This window comes from Meles meles, chromosome 1, assembly GCF_922984935.1.
Source record: "Meles meles chromosome 1, mMelMel3.1 paternal haplotype, whole genome shotgun sequence".
Classification (NCBI taxonomy): domain Eukaryota; kingdom Metazoa; phylum Chordata; class Mammalia; order Carnivora; family Mustelidae; genus Meles; species Meles meles.
Genome location: NC_060066.1, coordinates 199,163,116 through 199,182,740, shown reverse-complemented (window position 1 = coordinate 199,182,740; position 19,625 = coordinate 199,163,116). Strand labels below are relative to the sequence as shown.

The window sequence follows — 19,625 nt, the reverse complement described above, 5'->3', positions numbered from 1 at the left end:
CTCCAGACCTCTGCCGCAGCTTCTCTGGGATCAGATTCTGTGTCCACAACTGAGAATAACAGCGAACCCTCCTTAGAAGGAGCGTGAAGCTCTCCGTGCCATCCCCAGGATGACCTCCTGAAAATCTCAGCCCCTTTTATGATTGTATCGATTTTTACTGTCCCGAGTCCTACTGCAGAGATTCTGGTCATCGCCCCTGAGCCCGCCCAGCGCCAGTACCCAGCTGAGCACTCCAGGGTTACAGAGGAGAATCTAGTGCCCCCCACCCCCCGGGGGGGAGCTTCTCACTCACCCAGCCAGCACACAGCTGCACAGCCGCACAGCCACACAGCCACCGAGGGCCTCCTGTGTGCCAGGGCTTTCTGCCACGGAGGCAGGAGCAACAGCCACTGTCCTTGGGGGGCACTGCCAGCCCTGGGAATGGACGAGTGCAGTCGAGTGGAACAATGTGAGCATATACGACCCAGAGAACAGACAAAGAATATATTCCAGAATGAGGGAGTGTCGATCCTAGATGGAGAGAGGAGGAATGAGTCTAATTTCCTCTCTCTCTTTTTCCTGCCTTTATTGCAGTAAGCACATCATTTTTTTCATTGAGCAGGAAATGTGCTTTAAAAAAATATTGACAGCAACGGGCAGAACGCAGTAAGTGCCACGGGAGTTTCTTGGACTGTTCATGGGAACAGGATGGCCCTTTGTAGTGGTGCGTGGGGATGTAGGGGACACCGACGTGAGGAGAAGGGTATTTCCAGTGGGTGAGAACCATGTGGCCAGAGGTGTAAGACTGGGAAGCCATGGCCCCCTTGGGGAATGGCGGTGGACCTCAAGCTGTGTGACAAGTGGGAGCGAAGCGTGGTCCCCCGTCCCAGAGATGCACCCGCATGGCATCTTTCTTTCATGTATTGTCTTCATATTTCAAACTAAGCCTGCTTTCACCGGCTGTCACCTCAGCCTTTCTGTTGTGCCTACTGACCAGAGTGCTCTTGTGTTGAAGGTTTTTAAGTCAAGCCTCGCAGATGTACGACTCCTCTCTGATTGCCAGCGTGGGCTACATTCTGTCCACTACCATTGCCATCACGGCAGGTAAGGGCGGCGGCTGCTGGATTTCTGTCTCTACCTTAGCAGCTATGACGTTAGCCCAGTGTTGAGGGATGAGGCTCCGCCTCTGGCAAAAGGCCAGTTCTGCTGACATGTTTTACCCGTCAGAGTTGTGCGTGGTTTCATGGAGAAAGTACAAGATTTCGAGCCAGAGGGACCTGGGTCCCCGCACAGACACGGAGCTGTGTGGCTCTGGGAAAGTCACTTTGCCTCTCTGAGCCTCGGCTCCACATTCATAAAATGGGAATACAATTGAAATATGAATCCCAGAATTGAAATATGTACAATATGTACTCAGTAGAGCATGTATAAGGTTTCTTTAACAATTTTTGCCATCATCTTCTAGCTTCTCTACGTGACCCCAAATTTCTTTCTTTAATTTCGAGAGGTTATGACCATATGAACATCTGTGGAATAACAGGTGGTGGGTAACCTGTCATCATTCTTAAGTCCCCTTTTCTTCCTTAGGTGGCTTCAGAGGCTGCAAGCATATCAGATTGTGTTTGTTTTTAAGGGGCAGTAAAGGCGAAAATCTTCAAAGTGAAAAGACCAGTAAGGGCCAGTGTGCCTCCCTTCGAGGAAAGCTTGGCCATAAGGCTGTGTGCTTCGCACTTTAGACCAGTGCTGCTTAAATCCTGCCCGTAGAGGTGGGAGCAGGGTAGGCACACGGCCTGCTGGGGCCTGTGCGATGAGCAGACCCGGGGATCCAGTGGGATGTCAACCCAGAACAGCCAGAAAGTGAACCCAATGTGAAGATTTAAGTCCCGGTCAAGAACTTGGGTCTGAGGAAGGTTGAAAGAAATAGCCAACAGCACGAAGCAGTCAGAAGCTGGGTGGGGATCGGGAGCGCAGGGATACAGCCAGAAGCCCGTGGAGGTGAAATGAGTCCAGATAGAGGCTGCTGAGGGGCAAGCAGCCCCCCAGGATGGCAAGCCCATGTTACTGCTGCCTCGTGGGAGGGGGCTGCAGGCCTGCCGTCTGCTGGCCATGCGAGGTCAGAAGGCTCTGAGCTTAACTTGAAGCCTTGCTTTTCCATCCTGTGAAAGAACAGAGAGTGGGGCTTGGGTGGCTCCGTTGGTTAAGTGTCGGACTCTCTATCAACTCGGATCATGATCTCAGGGTTGTGGGATCAAGCCCTGCCTCGGGCTTCCCACTCAGTGCCATGTCTGCTTGGGATTCTCTCTCTCTCTCCTTCCGCCCCCACCCCTCCCTCCCTCTCTCTCTCTGATAAATAAATAAATCTAAAAAAAAAAAAAAAAAAGGTTGAAGAGGGTGTTAAAAACTGGCAAAAAAAAGATCTGCAGTTTCATTCTTTACATGTTTCATTGGGGGAGGCTGGGTGCAGGGTCCATGCGAACTCTGTTCTCTTTTTGTGAGTCTAATATTATCTCAAAATAAAAAATTTAAAAAAGATGGCAATAAGAGGGACATTGAAGGAGAAAGAGAAGACAATCTGCACCCCCCCCCCCCCCAAAAGGACTTTTATTCCACTCTTCTGACATGTACGCTGCTGGTCATCAGGCTCCTGACCACTTTGGTTTCCTGCAGGGAAGAGAGCTTGGCCAAATCCTAGACAGACAGGCAAGAAGGTGATTGGAAAACAGCTCACCCGTGTTTGCCGCTTTCTGCCTCTGCAGGCGCAGTGTTTTACCTGGACTTCATCGGGGAGGACGTGCTGCATATCTGCATGTTCGCACTGGGGTGAGTCCCTGCTCCGTGGCCCTGGGGTGGCTCACCTCTCTGGCCCGCTGCTGCCTCTGTGATCACACAATCCTCTAGAGCCCAGGGAGCTGCCAGAATTCGGAGCTTTGTCCCCCAGAGATGAGTGAGCATTTTCTTCCCCGGAGGGCTTTATCTCCTTCCCCCTTCTTTTATTTTGGGCTTTAGTCTCCTTGTCATAGTTTCTAGACCATCCCTCTTGGACCCCTGAAAAGACTCTCAGCCTCACCCCAGATCACAGAAATGCATTTTGGTTTTTTTGTTGTTTTTTTTTTAAAGATTTTATTTATTTATTTGGCAGACAGAGATCACAAGTAGGCAGTGAGGCAGGCAGAGAGAGAGAGGAGGAAGCAGGCTTCCTGCAGAGCAGAGAGCCCGATGCGGGGCTCGATCCCAGGACCCTAGGATCATGACCTGAGCCTAAGGCAGAGGCTTTAACCCACTGAGCCACCCAGGGGCCCAAGAAATGCATTTTGAAGCCACAGGAGATGCCGTGATGTTGCAAAACCCAGCAAGACTGAGGGTGTCCACGTCAGCCAGAGAATGGAGACCAGCTCTGTGCCACAGCGAGGGGACCTTTGATGCCAGAGGTCATTCTGGCAGGGCCACTAAAAATTACAAATGAGCAGTGTTTGATGCAACATTCCAAATGGGACACAAAGGCGCATGTATGAGGCTGTTTATTAATTTTAAAATTATATATAAGTAAGTAATTGAAAGTAGCCTGAATGCCCAACAGTAGAATACAGGTTAAATAATTTGCAGTATTCCCATAAAATAAAGCACCATGCTGCCATTTTGAAAAATTGAGGCCAGTCTATAAATACTGACATAGAACCATGTCTAGGATGCATTAAATCTACCCTATGATCTATGATTAATCTACCCTATGATCTAGCATTTCCACATCTAGATATATACTCAAAAGAAATGAGTACATATTTTGACAAAATGACCTGTACCTAAATATTTATAGTAACTGTATTCGTCATATCCTCAAATTGGTTACAACCCAAATGTCTATCAACAGGGAGAGTGAAAAACAAATGATACAGTGTATTCAGACAATGAATTCAGTATGACAATGAAAAATAATGAACTACTAATACATACAGTAAAGTGAAGGAACCTTAAAAATATTTACGAGGGAAAGAAACCAGGTAGAGTATACACTGTACGATTTAACTTGTAAGAAGTTCAAGAACAGAATGGGGCACCTGGGTGGCTCAGTCGGTTAAGCGTCCAACTCTTGGTTTCAGCTCCCTGGGATCGAGCCCCGCATCAGGCTCCGCACTCCGCATGGACTCTGCATAAGATTCTCCCCCTCTCCCTCTGCCCCTCCCCGCCCCAGCTAAATGGATAACTCTTTAAAGAAATTTCTTTAAAAAGTTCAAGAACAGGCAAATCAAGTTTCAGATGATAGTGGCCAGTGGCTTCCTGTGGTTTAGCATGGATTGGGAGGGGTACAAGGAAACGTTCTGGGGTGGAGGGGGTGGAAATGTCTTCTCTGTTGACCTGTGTGGTGATCGTAAGAGGGTACACACAGGTAAAATTCTTCAAGCACTACATTTAGGGTTTGTGCATTTTACTGCATGTGAATTTCACCTCGGTTTTTAGAAAGTGCGCTTTAAGCTCTAGGGGAAAGGGGGGAAAAAGACTCTAGAAGAATCTACCCCTACCTGGGGACATGGGACCAGGAGGCGTTCAGGGACTTTTAACTTTTTCTTTCTCTCCTCCTGTATTGATTGAATTTGGCCATAAAGAATGTTCTTTAGGGCACCTGGGTGGCTCAGTCATTTAAGCAGCTGCCTTTGGCTCAGGTCATGATCTCAGGGTCCTGGGTTCGAGTCCCATATCAGGCTCCCTGCTTAGCAGAGAGCCTGCTTCTCCCTCTCCCTCTCCCTGCCTGTGCTCTCTATCTCTCTGTCAAATAAATAAATAAAATCTTTTAAAAAAAGAACTTTTTTAAATTAAAAAAATATGTTTTTTTAAGGTGAAGTTCTAAGATACAGGTGAAATGGAAGTAAAGAGCCATGGGAGCTTTCCCTTGGATTGTCTAATTTATTCTGATGAATGCGGTGTGGCCTGCAAGGCATGGGAGGCTTTTCTTTATTCCGTATCTGCTCCCTGCCCATCTCAAGCCCGGAAGCCTCCCGGGGCTCCTCGGCAGCGAGCCCCCCTCTGCGGCCTGCAGCCCTCCTTTTCCATTTTTCCCATTACCCAGGTTGGAAAGCGAGCCCTCCTGCCCTCACCCTGGCCTTTTTTTCTCTCCCTCCCTTATCCCTTTTCCTCAGGTGCCTCATTGCATTCTTGGGCGTCTTCTTAATCACACGTAATCGGAAGAAGGCCATTCCATTCGAGCCCTATATTTCCATGGATGCCATGCCAGGTAACGATGAAACCCCGTGTGTCCCACTGGCCAGCCCGTCCATATAGAATGACTGCTACTTCCTGTTTAAAAAGAGACAACCAGATGCTGGGTTCAGTACAGGGAAGGTGTGCTGTGCCGTTACAGTGTGACCGTCTCTCTTTCTCTCTCTCTCTCTCTCTCTCCCTCTCTCTCTTTTTAAATCTCTCTGTGCCAAATAGGCAATGGTAGAGGCACCTCGGTTGGTTTTGAGCCCATCTTGCCAGTCCCCGTGTTTATTTTGGGATCTCTTTAAAGACAGGCCCGATTCACACTGGGTATACTTGTGATCTGTACATCAGTCTTCGTGTCTGGGGAAGGAAAAGAAAAAATCCACTCATCGAATTGGAAGGGAATGACCAGAGAGGGGAAGGAAAATAGGATGAATGAAATTCAGAGACTATCGCCTCACTATGGCACCAGAGCACGGATTGTTCTGGAAAGCCTAATTTCCCAAGGAGCTGGGGGTTCACACTGAGAAGCACAAGCTCAAATGCGTTTAGCCGGTGACAGTAACAAAGGTGTGACTCCCCAGAGAATGGCATAGAAGGGAGTGGGGGAGTCTGTGGAGAACCAGAGGGTGCCTGCCCCGCCCACAGGGACCCACATTAAGAAGGTTCACCCAGGTGTGCTGAGCTCAGTTCTGTGGGTTGCCAGTGGCCACTAGCTTTCACTTTCAGTCAGAATGTTTATTTTAGGTATAAAGATGGAACTCTCTAGGGGCGCTTGGGTGGTTCAGTGAGTTAAAGCCTCTGCCTTGGGCTCAGGTCATGATCCCAGGGTCCTGGGATCGAGCCCTGCATCGGGCTCTCTGCTCGACAGGGAGCCTGCCTACCCCTCTCTCTCTACCTGCCTCTCTGCCTACTTGTGATCTCTGTCTGTCAAATAAATAAAATCTTTAAAAGAAAAAAGATGGAACTCTCCAGAACATAAGCCCCACCCTTCATGAAGACACCCTAATGAGCAAACTGTAAGCCCACGGACGGCATACAGTACTGCTGACTAAAGTACTCTGGGATACGGGTGTGTTCTCAGAGCCAGCTGAGGTACCCCGACTTTAAACGGCCCCAAGGTGTATGTGTCTACTTTTATATAATTTCCTCATCCTTTGGTATCAAGCTGTCGTCTGTCCTTCATGCTCTTACCAGCCCGCCTGTGTATAGCATTTGCGGGTCAAACGTCTCATTTGACCCCACTTGTTTGAACTGTGCGTAAAATTAGTATGAACAAGCTTTGAGTCGGGGCCTTACGCTTTCTCCTAGGAGTTAAGTGCATGAGCTTTAGTGCATGGACTTTTAAAACATCTAATCGGGCTGCTCAGATGCCTTTTTTTTTGCTTACTTCCTTGTTTCTCGGCTGTGTCCCCGATAGATGAGGGCGCTGGATAGCTGAATTCCAGATAGGTGAGGTGTCAACTCTGTGTGTGCAAGTGTGTGTTTCTGTGTGTTGGTGTGTTTACAAATTGTGTATGTGTATACATCTAAGTATTTGTGTATGCATACATACAGACGTATCTGCTATTGGAAAATAGAAGGTAACCTAAGGTAACCTTAGACATCAACATTCTGTGATCTGTTCGTGGATGTGGCTCTGGGTTTCCTCTTTGTACCTTGTGATGGGTGGGAGGTTAGATCTTGACCCAGGGAGACCCCGCCCTGGTGCTGTAGCATGTCAGGACACTTGGGGGTAGACATATTCTCTGCAATGAAAAGCGTGGGCTTGGAGTCCAGGTGGCCTGGATTCAAATCCCAGCTCTACCACCCACCCGTGGTGTGACCTTGGGCATGTCCTTGGAGCTCCCAAGGCCTCCGGCCCTCACTTGTAAATTGGGATTCCTTCTTTCAGGGTAGTGGGATAATATGTTAAAGGCCCTTGCACAGTGTTTGGGACTTGGTAGATGCCTGGTTAAATTTGATTTCACATCCCTTTTGCTTTAAAAAAAAAAATCCTTGAAAATTTCAGACACTTGTTTGACCTGATGCCAGGTAGAACATGAAAAATAAAACTACTTAAAAAAGGGAGGGAGCACCTCCCTTTTTAAAAACTACTTAAAAAAGGGCACCTGGCTGGCTCAGTCAGAAGAGCAAGAACCTAAGAGCATCTGTGTTGGATCTCGGCTCTGTGACTTGGGGTCATGAGTTCGAGCCCCACATTAGGTGGAGAGATCAATTAAATAAATTTTTTAAAACTTTAGAAATAAATTAATTAACTAATGAAAATTTTAAAAAATAATAATAAAACCGCTTCAACAGATTGTCTTTCCTAGCTACTCGGTTTCCCTGGTCAGCATTAGGATCTTGCTTTTGGTCCATCTAGATCAACAGCTTCACAGCAGACCAGTAGCTACAGTTCAAGAGGCATTTAGTTTTCCAAAAACAGTGCTGCATGTCACAATTTAGAGAGAGTTTAAGTAATTCTAGCACGTGAAAGACTTCTAAAAAGTGAGAAAAGATAAAGCTGTCCCTGAGAGCTGGGATGTGGCATAGCCCTCCCAGCTGGGCCTCAGTGTCCCTGGCTGACAAGAAGCAGCTTCCCAGAACTTCAGCATCAGACAGGGCACTCCGACCATGATAGACACAAACAGGGCACAAACAGGGCCACTCTGTTGTCACGTATGAATGCAGACGAAACATGAACGTTGACCGAACCCCAGAGGACTGGCAATTACAGCTTGAGCCTACACGGCCTTCTCTCCATCTCGATAAGAATTATTAAGATCCCCAATTACCACATTGGTCCCACTTCCCGACAGCATCTAATCCAAAGCCTAGCCCAGCTGCCTTAAACCCTCTCCCAAATCGCCTAACGCAAATCCTGATTTTTCTAACACCCTCCTACTGAGGCATCCCACAGTTCCCCACAGTGGACATCTCTCTCATGGCAATGAATGATAAAGTCACATCTGTTAGACTCTAGGTGTAATCCTGGTGCTCTTTGGCTGAGGAACTGTGAAAAAAATCCAGGAGCTAAACTGTGCCTGATAAGCCAACAGGCACCCCTCAACTTCTCCCAAGCACCCCCACCCCAAATCCAAACTACAGATTCTTAGACCGTACCCATCCGATGCTCATGAGCTAAGGCTAGTGCTGTGTGAAAGCATAGAGTCTCCCCAGGCCACTCATGGAGTCACAAGGCCATGGAGTGTGGTGTCGATCTCAGCTCTGAGACTTCCGGCAATAACCTCACCTTTCAGAAGCTGTTTTCTTACCCAGATGATGAGGATGGGATCTGGGGGAGCATTCAGTGGAAGCACCTAGGAAGGCTGTACAGCAGTCTAGTTGAGTGTGGGCCTCAGCGTTCAAACCACCTGAGTTTTAATCCCAGCCCAACCACTTGCCATCTTGATGATCTCAAGAAAGATACCTGACCTCCAAGTGCCTCATTTTCCTTATCAGTAGTTATGAGGATCAGAAGAGAGAAAACTTTTCAGCTGGTTAGAGCGGGGTCTGTCCCCAGCTCCACACTCGGTACCTGTTAGCTATTCCCACGCTTGCTGTTGGTACCATCCTGATCCAAACCCTCAGCCCAGAGCCTGGGCGGAGGGAATAGTCTAGCACCTGCTGTTACCTGCTGTTATCGTCATAGTTTCACGGAGGACACTTGGCGTTCAGTTTCATAGGACAGCCTGGGGGTAAGAGAATTTGAAATCTCCATTCCCTGCCAGGAAGAGAGTTGGCCTCCAAGCCCAGGGCCCACGGGCAGGAGAATTTGCCAAGTAAGACTAACAGAATTAATGATTAAAGTCTTTGTTCTCACCTGTAAGTAGACATCAACGTCCACACGTGCTCAAAAGCAGCAGGCTGCATCATACCTCCCCTCTCTGCAGATCAGCGATGTTCAGTGTTAAAGGTCAGATCTCTCTCTCTCTCTCTCTGAGTGTCACGATGCATTGTGTCCCCACCGGGTGTCCATGACATGGAAGTTACCCTCTTCTCTCCAGGGGATAATGATCCTGGTTTAATTCGGCAGAAAAGTATTGGCATCTACCACGTTCGAAGCACAGTGCTGATCGTGCTCCCCCTGGGACCCAAGCACACATTCCTGCCTCATTCTAGACCAACGCAGGCTTCTCTTGACAGGGGCTGGTCTGTGTGCCTATTTCCTGAAGATTCGTCCCCTGTTGCTTGGCAACCATAATATTTCTAGCATACATTTATGGTTGTTCTTTTTTCAATCTAAAGCATTCAGGAGCTTGGCAAGGCACATGATTAGCGCCCAAGCACTGTAATTAGGCCGTAATGGGGTAGAGGGAGATGTAGCATCCTTGGGCGCCCTTGCCCCATAATGATTTGGAGAACATGGATTTCATTTCAGGTATGCAAAACATGCATGACAAGGGAATGACAGTTCAGCCTGACCTCAAAGCTTCTTTTTCCTATGGGGCCCTGGAAAACAACGATAACGTTTCAGAGATCTACGCTCCTGCCACGCTGCCCGTCATGCAAGAGGAACACAGCTCCGGGGGTGCCTCTGGGGTGCCCTACCGAGTCCTGGAACACACCAAGAAGGAATGAGCCCGCCTTGAAGGAGACTCGCCTTCCCTCCATTTATAACTGCTCTCAAGTCAGGCCAACAGTGAGCAGTTCGACCCTGAATTCTAAAGTTTGCCTTTCAAGTTCTTATTTTTTTTTTCAACAGAGAACTCTCTAGAAGGGGATCTCCGAGACCCTTTGTCTCTGGCAAAGAATATATTATCTTGGTCTCAGAGGTTTCAGATGACCGGGCTGGGGGTGGGAGGGATGAAAGCTGTATTCCCCCCCTCCCCGGGGTCGGAGGGAGTACGGAGTTCAGACTCTGACTGGTTCTGTCCAGCCCGCTTGGGAAAGCAGTCATGACCCCTGAGGAGGGTAACTGAGCTTCCTCTGGCAGTGACCAAAGATTGCTACGTTCCTCCGGGCTAAAGCAAGGCAGACATTCCGCTCTCACTTTCCACATCCCGTGAAAGGCTAGAGACCTCAGAATCTAATCTTCCCTTGCCCGATCCTCCCCATCTCACTCATCTTTCCAGATTTCCGCTAACATCTGTGCTGTCATCCCAAAGCATAGTTAAGGCCAGCCCTGGGAACATCCTATCATTCACCTGTGGAAAATACACTTCTGCCTTCCAGTGGTCTGTGCCCTTCCGGAGAAAACATGCTTGGTGTGTTTGTATTAGATCTGCTCTGAAAACTAATCTGGTTTTGGTTCTGTGAACTATGTAATTGCTTTTCTCCTCCCAAACCCCCTCCCCAACCCCAGGTTAAGAGTTAAGAGAAGGAGGGAAATAAGGACAGGAGCAGGGGTAATGATGCGTTAGCCCATAAAGGAAGAAAAATCCCTTTTCAACTTACAAAAGGTGATTGTACCACTTATAAAAAGATAGGCAGAAAATCTGGCTGTTTCATGGGTGTGTTCCTGCCCGCCAGTGCCCTCTGGGAGGCTTGGGGGTACGTACTACAGAGACAGCCTCCACCCTCTCTCCATCAAACCAAACTTGAATTACTGGTTCATTTCCTTGGAGTTGACGGAGACCCTTTGGGTCACACCATTACCATGTGCATATGTCTGGGAAAGCGGGCATTCTTGGTAAGGGATTGCTGCTTTCTTTCCAGCTACATCTATGACTGTCTTCCTGTAGACTGACTGTAGACTTCTGAGAATGGCAGGGAAGGGTTTGCAGACTTCAGCATAATGATCCCCTAGGGAGTGTGTTTAAAATGCATATTCCTACACCCCTACACCCATTCCTCTGTTGGAATGACCAGGAGGAACAAGAGTGCTCATTCTTGATGGACAGCAGGGTCGTTCTGATGCAGGCGATCCAAGGAGCACACACCTTGAAATTGAGAGAGACGGGCTGTGGAAACCTCCCGGCGGGGAGGGGTGACACACCCCTCCTGGAAAGTTGTTATTGCCCTAACTTGTTTCCTGTCTAGGGCTCATTTAGCAGGTCAAATAATTCCCATAGGATCTGAGGCATTTATCCACCCCGTGATGACTACTTAGAATGACACTTATTGTTTCCCTGGGCACTCGTTAACTAATAGGCGAGATAACAGTGTTAATAGACCAGTGTTGATAGATCATTAACCTTTATGGATTGTGCTTCATACCGATTTACTACCTTGACTTCGAAAACTGGCATCTGTTGCTTGTGATAACCGCTTCGGTATTGTGTCTGACGTGCCTAAGAAGGCAGCAGACAATGACCTTTTTTCTTCAGGATACATATCCACTCAGTTCAACAATATTTGTGACGCATTTGCTGTGTTTTACTGAGCATTTGGATGGGGGTGCGTGGGCGACTCAGTTGGTTAAGTGTCTGCCTTTGGCTCAGTCCCCTGTCAGGCTCCCTGCTCGGTGGGGAGTCTGCTACTCCCTCTCCCTCTGCCACTCCCCCCTCTCCACTTGTGTGTGCAATCTCTGTCTCCCTCTCTCAAGTGAATGGGTAAAATCTTTTAAAAAAACTAAATCAATAAGCATTTGGATGGTGAGGGCTACAAAGAACAGCCGTGGTCTCTGCCCTGTAAACCTGCAGAAGAAGATACAACGGGGGGGGAGGGGGGAGTGGGCACAGAGCAACCATGGGCCACAGAAAAAGGACAGTTAGGGGAGCCCTGCTAAAGGGCAGGCCCAAGCCCAGAGCAGGTTATTCAGAACCCAAAATGATTTGGGGGCACCTGGCTGGCTCAGTGGGTTGGGCTTGTGACTCAATCTCTGGGTCATGAGTTCAAGCCCCATGTGTGGTATAGATTTTACTTAAAAATGTTTTAAATTTTTAAATTAATTAATTAAAAAACACAAAGAATTGGTGATGATTTGGGCTTCGCTCATCAATGGGGGCAAATCTTGCGAAGATGTGAGTAGGATGACCACCTCCCCCTGCCCCCGTCAGAGGGGCCAGCATTTGCAAAGGGGCAGAGATGGGGAGTGGGTGTTGGCAAAGAAAAGAGAGGTAGAGAGGGTGGTGGGAGATGAGCTGGAAAGATAAGCATTGGATGCCCAATCTCGAATGCCAGTTAGAGGAGATCAAGGTGTATCTCAGCATGGGAGCCATTGATGATTCATCAGAGAGAACGGCAGGATCAAGGCTGATTGGAAAGGAAGCTTTATGCAGAGTATAGAGAATCTGAAGGGACAGTAAAAGTCACTTTTCAAGGTCAAGCTGTAAGCCCACCAGAACAAAACAAAAAAGGGGAATTAAAACCTGGTTTTGCTGTTCTTCAGATTTTCCAAGTGATTTTTCTAAGGTGGGCAGGGATGAGGGTAGAGTGGATAAACGGAAGATGAGCAGGGGCGCCTGGGGGGCTCCGTCGTTAAGCATCTGCCTTAGGCTCAGGTCGTGATCCTGGGGTCCTGGGATTGAGCCCCTCATTGGGCTCCCTGCTCGGCGGGAAGCCTGCTTCTCCCTCTCCCACTGCTGCTCCCCCTGCTTATGCTCTCTCTCTCTCTCTCTCTCTCTCTCTCTCTCTGTCAAATAAATAAATAAATAAAATCTTTTTAAAAAAAGGAAGGAAGGTGAGCAGGGAAGCCATCTCAGTGTGTCAAACCCGGGTGATCATTCTGGGGTGTTATGTGCTCCCAGCCTCACTCTGCCCCTTCCGTTTTTTGATTATGCTCCTTTTGGTCTTGAGCCAGGAAAGAATGAGAAGAATGGATAAAAGCAAGTTACAGTTTCAGGTCAGCTGACTGTCATGCTTTCGGTACCACCAGCCCGCACCTCTGGGGCCTGGGCCTCCTCCGCCTGCAGGTTGTGGGCGATGGCATTGTCCTCTGAAGCTGAGGGAAGCGAGTCTGAGCAGAGAGCACAGGACAGTTTCCTGATGGGGAGCCGGGGGTAGGCCCCTGGGGACTCTGGGAGAGCAGCCGATCTGGGGCCTTGGACTCCAGAGTTCTGAGTCTGTCTGTGGCTGTCTTCGCCCACCCTTTGTCTCCAAGTAGAAATGGACTGTTTGCTGGTGGCCCTTGCTGTTAGGACAGGGGAGGTGGGGAGGATATCAACTTTTTACTCACAGCCCGGTTTCTTTATTTTTTTCTCCTGGCTCTGAGATTCCCCAAGCCCTCTGGAATGCTCCAAGCCACGTTAAGAAGCATGCCTCTCTCTCTTTCCTATCAGTCAGTACCTAAAGCAAGGTCACCAGACTTGGGTTCAAACTTCCCATTGTTCCCCGGTCTTCCTCTCTGCACTCCACTCTGTCCGCCTCTTCTAAAGACTGGGACTCTGGGTTCTCTAATCAGACATTAGAACCAGTTCCAAGACTGGTCTCAGTAGGCTTTAATGAGAGCTCAGACCCTCCCCGGACACCCCCCCCCGCCCAAGCCGCAGATCTGATGAGGCCATCGCATTAAGCTTCAGGTCACGTGGGGTCTTTGCGCGTGAAACTGATGGCTGGGTAGGGAAGGGAGGACCGACGTTTCCACTCCTTTTCCGGGGGAAACCAGCCAGCTTGGTGGTACTGGTATACACAGGACACCCATCAGGGTAGTGCTGGAGACCCTCCACCACGCCCTCTTGTGAATTCCATATCTGGTCCAACAGTGACTGATAGGCAAAAAAAAAAAGAAAAAAAGAACTGCGTGTTTCTCTGAGAAGCTGTGTAACTGAAGTCACCTTAGAATATATTCTGTGTGGATGCTTATATTTTGTTAACTCCATAGCATGTCTTATTTTTCAAAAAATGTGTGTGTTAGGTGCAAATAACATTATGAAGTGGTATTTAATTAAAAAAAGACCATGCGACACCTATTTAGTTCGAGTCTTATGTTTGGCTAATACTTTCTAAAGTTGTTGGGAATAGTGCTGTCCGACAGAACTTTCAGCAGTGATGGAAAGTTCTGTTCTGTGTCTGCTGCCAAGGACCGCCGCCACTAACCACATGTGGCTATCGAGCGCTTTAAATGTGGCAAGTGCAACCTAGACACTAGATTTTTAATTTTATTTAAATTTAATTAAATTTAAATACCACACATAAATAGTGGCTACTGTAGTAATACCATCCTAGAGATGCCCATGATTGCAGTGAAGGCTGAATTAAACACTTTTTTGTTTTTCCTGCAGTAGTTATGGCTATAGACTCTGTAGCTAATTGCTTAAGTTTGATTCTAACGCCGTTACTAGCTGTGTGGCAATGGCAGGTTACTGGTAACTCTCTAAGCCTCATCTGTGACATCTGTGAGACAGGGATAGTAACAGGATCAACCTAAGGGTTATTGTGAGGCTCAGATGAGCTAAGAGGTGTGAAGTCTTGCAACTATGTCTGGCATCCCATCAGGTTGTTACATGATGCTGAAGCAGTGGGGGCGTCCTGACCTCAGGAACTTCTGTCCCCAGGGAGTTGAGGTCATTCGACTTCCCGTTGTGGATGCCTTTGCCCACCTCCCTGTGTGACTGGGACTTTATGGAGGCTGAGCAATTAGTAAGTCAGTTTTTAGCCCCTCTCCCCTCTCCCCTCTCCCGGGGTTGGAGGGTGGGGCTGAAAATTCCCATCTTCTAATCAGGATTTGGTTTTTCTAGTGAGCAGCCCACCCAGGAGCCGTCCAAGAGCCCACCCAGCATCGCCTCTTTAGAACAAAATATGCAGGGTGCCTGGGTGGCTCAGTCGGTTGGGCATCTGCCTTCGGCTTGGGTTATGATTCCAGGATCCCTGGATCAAGCCCCATTTCAGGCTCCCTGCTCACCGGGGAGTCTGCTTCTCCCTCTCCCTTTGCCCCTCCCCCTGCTCGTGCGCTCTCTCTCTCTCTCTCTCAAATAATAAATAAAATCTTAAAAAAAAAAAAAAAAAGAACAGGGGCACCTGGGTGGCTCAGTGGGTTAAGCCTCTGCCTTCAGCTCAGGTCATGATCTCAGGGTCCTGGGATTGAGCCCCACATCAGGCTCTCTGCTCAGCAGGGAGCCTGCTTCCTCCACTCCCTCTCTGCCCACCTCTCTGCCTACTTGTGGTCTTTCTCTAAAAAAAGAAAAAAAAAAAAAGAACAAAATACACTCCTAGTGCTCGTATCACTCACAAACTTATAAAGTTCAGGGGCCCTGAGTCAGGAACAAGATCAAAGACAATTTTAGAACGAGGATTGCTCTGAGTATTCTTACCACTGAGGAAATCACAAGGGTTTTAGGAGCTCTGTGCCAGGGACAGGGTGCAGAGACCAATATGTGTATTTTCCGTTATCTCACAGCGCCCTTATAAAAAGAGAGCTCCCTCACCCCTTCCGTCAAGCGAGGACACAGCGAGAAGACCTGAACCAGGGAGCAGGTTCTCACTAGACTGAACCTGCTGGCACCTTGATCTTGGAATGCCCAGCCTCCAGTACTGTGAGAACTAAATGCTCGTTTGTTGAAGCCACCCAGGCTATGGAAGTGTTTGTTACAGCAGCCTGAATGGACCAAGAGGCCGGTATAACGAGAGAAGATTCTCATCGCCGGGCAAACATTGCCGGCTGCCTTCTCCTATTGATGCAGAAATGGGAATCTTCAAGAGCGCACCCTGGAAACATTCGTGGGCTTAATTCTCAAGATTACTTTATAAGTTAAAACAACAACAATAACAACAAAAACCTCCGCAAAGCCCATCTTTAATTCCCCCAGAAACCTGTTGGTCATGAAAACAACAGGACCAGAAATCTATCTTTGCAGGTGTCCCTCGCGCTCTGATCTGTGTAAGCGTCCCAGACTGATTCAGGCAACTACATAGCTGTCTTATCCTTTTGCCAAAATGTCATCTTCTACCAAAATGTTCAAGTCGTAGACATTTCCCTTCACATGAATCACACTGTTTTTGCACTAAGTGTTTAACACTAAGTTTTTGCACGTGTTTATACACATTTGTGTTTCCTTTTCTGTGAACTGTCCACAGTCTTGGCCCACAGTCTATGGCTCTGTGGGCCTCTGAGGGCCTTGAACATACTATTTGTATTTTGCATTGATTAACCCTTTCTTTGTGATGTGAACTGAAAATAGTCCCAAAGTTTGCTATTTGCTTTTTGATTTGCTTATAGTTTTTTTTTTTTGCAATGAGAAAAAAACTTTTTGTTTGTTTTATGTATTTTATTTTACATATAATCCAATTATTTCTTTAAAATGCACCCTTTTAGGAGCACCTGGGTAGCACAGTCAGTTAAACGTCTGACTTTGGTTTCAGCTCAGGTTGTGATCTCAGTTTTGTGAGATCAAGCCCCACGTAGGGCTCTGTGCTCAGTAGAGAGTCTGCTTGGGATTCTCTCTCCCCCTCCCCCCAGCCCCCCAAAATAAATCTTTTAAAAAAAATTTTTGAGGGCACCTGGGTGGCTCAGTGTGTTAAGCCTCTGCCTTTGGCTCAGGTCATGATCTCAGGGTCTTGGGATGGAGTCCTGCTTTGGACTCTCTGCTTGACAGGGAGCCTGCTTCCTCCTCTCTCTCTCTCTCTGCCTGCCTCTCTGCCTACTTGTGATCTCTCTCTGTCAAATAAATAAATAAAATCTTTAAAAAAAATAAAAATAAAAATAAAAATTTTAAAAATATGTTTTTATATGTAAGTATTTTATAAACATAACTGAATCAAGATGCCATTTCTATAATATTTTAAATTTCTCTATTTTTCTGGACTCTCCACTCTGTTCCACTGAACCATCTGCCTATCCTTTCACCACTAATACGCTGTTTAAATTATTGAGGGTTTTAACTGAGGCTGTGCTTCTGCATCTGGTAGGGCAAGTCTCCTCTCATTGTTCTTACTCATACTTCTTATTTTACCAAATAAGGACGTCGAAAGGAAAAAAAAATACCCTACCATACCACCATTTCATTAAAATAGGATATTGACATCCAAATGGTAAGAACGGCAAAATCTCACAGTAAAGGATAAGCCTTTAAGCTGAATAATTTAGCTTTTTGAAAAACTGTAGGACAGAGTCATGGTTGGCCTCATTTGGTTGCAGGCCCATTAGATGACACCGGCATTAGGGAACCAGAGTTGGTTTGATTGTGACTCAAATGTGGGGTTGCACATGTTGGGAAAGGGGAGCCCACAGAGGGATTAGCCAGCCAGTTAGCTACAGGCGTGGGACTAGAACCCAGGTCGTCAGATCTCCGGCCTCTTCCTCTCCCACTGCACCATTAAGTCCCGCCACAGCCTACACTCCACAACCACCACCATTTCCTGAGCTCATCCTTTAACCAACCGCGTTGTCTCGTTCCCTCCTCGCAACAGCTCTGCAAGGAAGCTGCTCGGTCCTTGTTTTACAGACACAGAAACAGAGGCTCAAAGAAGTTCAGCCGTTTGCTCAGGGCCACTTGGCATGTAAGTGGCAGAACCTGGGTTCAAACCCAGATATAACTGACTCCAGAGTCTCTCCGGGTATTTTAAATCCTATATCAATAGGCAATAATGCTTTTACTTCTCAATATTTTATTCATTGTTCAGCATTGAGTGTAACTGTCCCTGAGTCTGCAGTGGTGTGAGAGCATCGGCTTGTCCTCTTCACGGTGGCCTGGGACACGCCATCTTTCTTTCCCTTGGAGCACTTAGTACCTAAGTAAATCAGTCAGGATCCAGTCAGGAGACCAGAACCACACCCATTACTGGGAAAGAGAACTGAACAGAGAGGGTTGGTAATTAGGTAGCAGAAAGGGGATGGAGAGAATGCCAAGGTATCATAGAGGCAACAACCAAGGGCTGGGGGAAGATGAGGAAGAGGTTGGAATTATTAAGACTTAGATGTTCTGTCTAAAGGAGCGGCCCTTGCGAAGCCAAACCTCAGAGGCGTTGAAACCAAGGCTGGCGCCATGTCTCTGGGTTGGAGGAGAGGTCCGACGGAATTGGGACTCAACCCACAAGGCCATGGACAGCCCCAGCTCACTTCCTCAGAGGTTAAAAAAAAAAAATCACCTTTCACATTCAGGGGACAGTAGGCCTTGGTTTGGGTCCACAGACCCAGGCAACTGCAAAGGAGATCTACACCAGCTCTCCATAGAAAGCAAGACAGCTCTTTATTCCTAACCGGGAGAATCCCTAACCAGGATTCTGGCAACCAAGAATCACAAGGCATTTGAGGAAATCCAACAACACAAAAGGGAAAGACAAATGAGTGAGATGAAACAGAAGACAGGATACTATAGACAAAGAGGGCCATGGTCCACAAGGGTTGTTTAAATTATTATCTCGATTTTTATGTATGCTTGAAATTTTCATCATAAAAAGTGGGAAAAAAATTTTTAAGTGAAAGAGAGTTTTTGAACACTGATTATGTGCTAGGTACCTTCATGCACCAATGAACAAAATGGAGTCCATGTAAAGGAGTCAGAGCACAAGGCACACAGTATGAGAAGAATTATATGAGTTAGTATGAGAGTGTTAGAATGCAGGGAGCCATGAGGAAATGCCACAGGGTCAGGACTAAGGAGGAGGCGAGAGAACCAGGGAAGGCCGTGGACGCAGGGAGGGTGGCCCCAGAGCGTGGGCTTAGCCTGACCCGGTGCCCAGGGTGGGCCATGAGGAAAGAAAAGAGTTCAGGGGAAGGCAGAGACCAAGGATTTTTCCAATCCAAACTAGGACGGCTGTAGAGCCAGCTCCCCAACTTCCAGAACCCAGAACAAAGCGAAAATGCAGGGATCCCTTGCTCAAAGAGCAGGAAAATTACCATCAAAGGGACAACTTTTTACCATTCATTTTTTATTTCATGCAATACCCATTTTGGTTTTTTTTTAAGATTTTATTTATTTATTTGACAGAGATCACAAGTAGGCAGAGAGGCAGGCAGAGAGAGAGAGAAAGAGAAGGAAGCAGACTCCCCACTGAGCAGAGCCTGATGCAGGTCTCGATCCGAAGGCAGAAGCTTTAAACCACTGAGCCACCCAGGCATCTGCAATACCCATTTTTTTTTTAATTTATTTATTTGACAGACAGAGATCACAAATAGGCAGAGAGGCAGGCAGAGAGAGGAAGAGAAGCAGGTTTCCCATTGAGCAGAGAGCCGGATGCGGGGCTCGATCCCAGGACCCTGGGATCATGACCTGAGCCAAAGGCAGGGGCTTTAACCCACTGAGCCACCTACGCACTCCCGCAATACCCATTTTAAATGCAAGCAGAAGAGCACTTCTCTCGTATGGGAATCACTGATATTAGACGATTCGTACTTCATCGCTTATCCATGAAGACATGTTTTGTTCTTATCAGGACAGCGGAAAGCCTGCACAAGGCGAACTCAACTGTTGGTATTTTCACTTATTGATATGCACACATTCGACCCCTTCGTGAGTGGGATTAGTGCCCTTACACGAAGAGGCCAGAGAGGCAGCTCGCTCTCTCCCTACCATGCGAGGGCACCGAAGAAGACGGCCATCACCAGATGAGGGCAGTCATCTGAACCCGACCACGCTGGCGCCGTGACTGTGGGCTTCCAGCCTCCAGAACTGAGAAATCGATGTCAGTTCTTGATAAGCCACCTGGTT

General features: G+C 47.6%; 1 protein-coding gene across 4 annotated transcripts in view; it reads left to right on the top strand.

Annotated features, from left to right (window-relative positions):
- NIPAL3 (NIPA like domain containing 3) overlaps positions 1-13,943 on the top strand; it is a 53,717-nt gene extending 39,774 nt beyond the window's left edge. For 3 of the 4 annotated variants that reach the window (XM_046010869.1, XM_046010863.1, XM_046010881.1), the window contains 4 exons: positions 995-1,083; positions 2,736-2,799; positions 5,112-5,206; positions 9,539-13,943. In XM_046010869.1, coding sequence (XP_045866825.1) covers positions 995-1,083; positions 2,736-2,799; positions 5,112-5,206; positions 9,539-9,738 — 448 coding nt within the window. In that variant the 3' untranslated portion in view covers positions 9,739-13,943. Of the gene's footprint in view, positions 1-994; positions 1,084-2,735; positions 2,800-5,111; positions 5,207-6,595; positions 6,628-9,538 lie in introns of those variants that run through there. The other variant, XM_046010875.1, reaches the window with a different exon arrangement.
- The last annotated feature ends 5,682 nt before the right edge of the window (positions 13,944-19,625 follow it).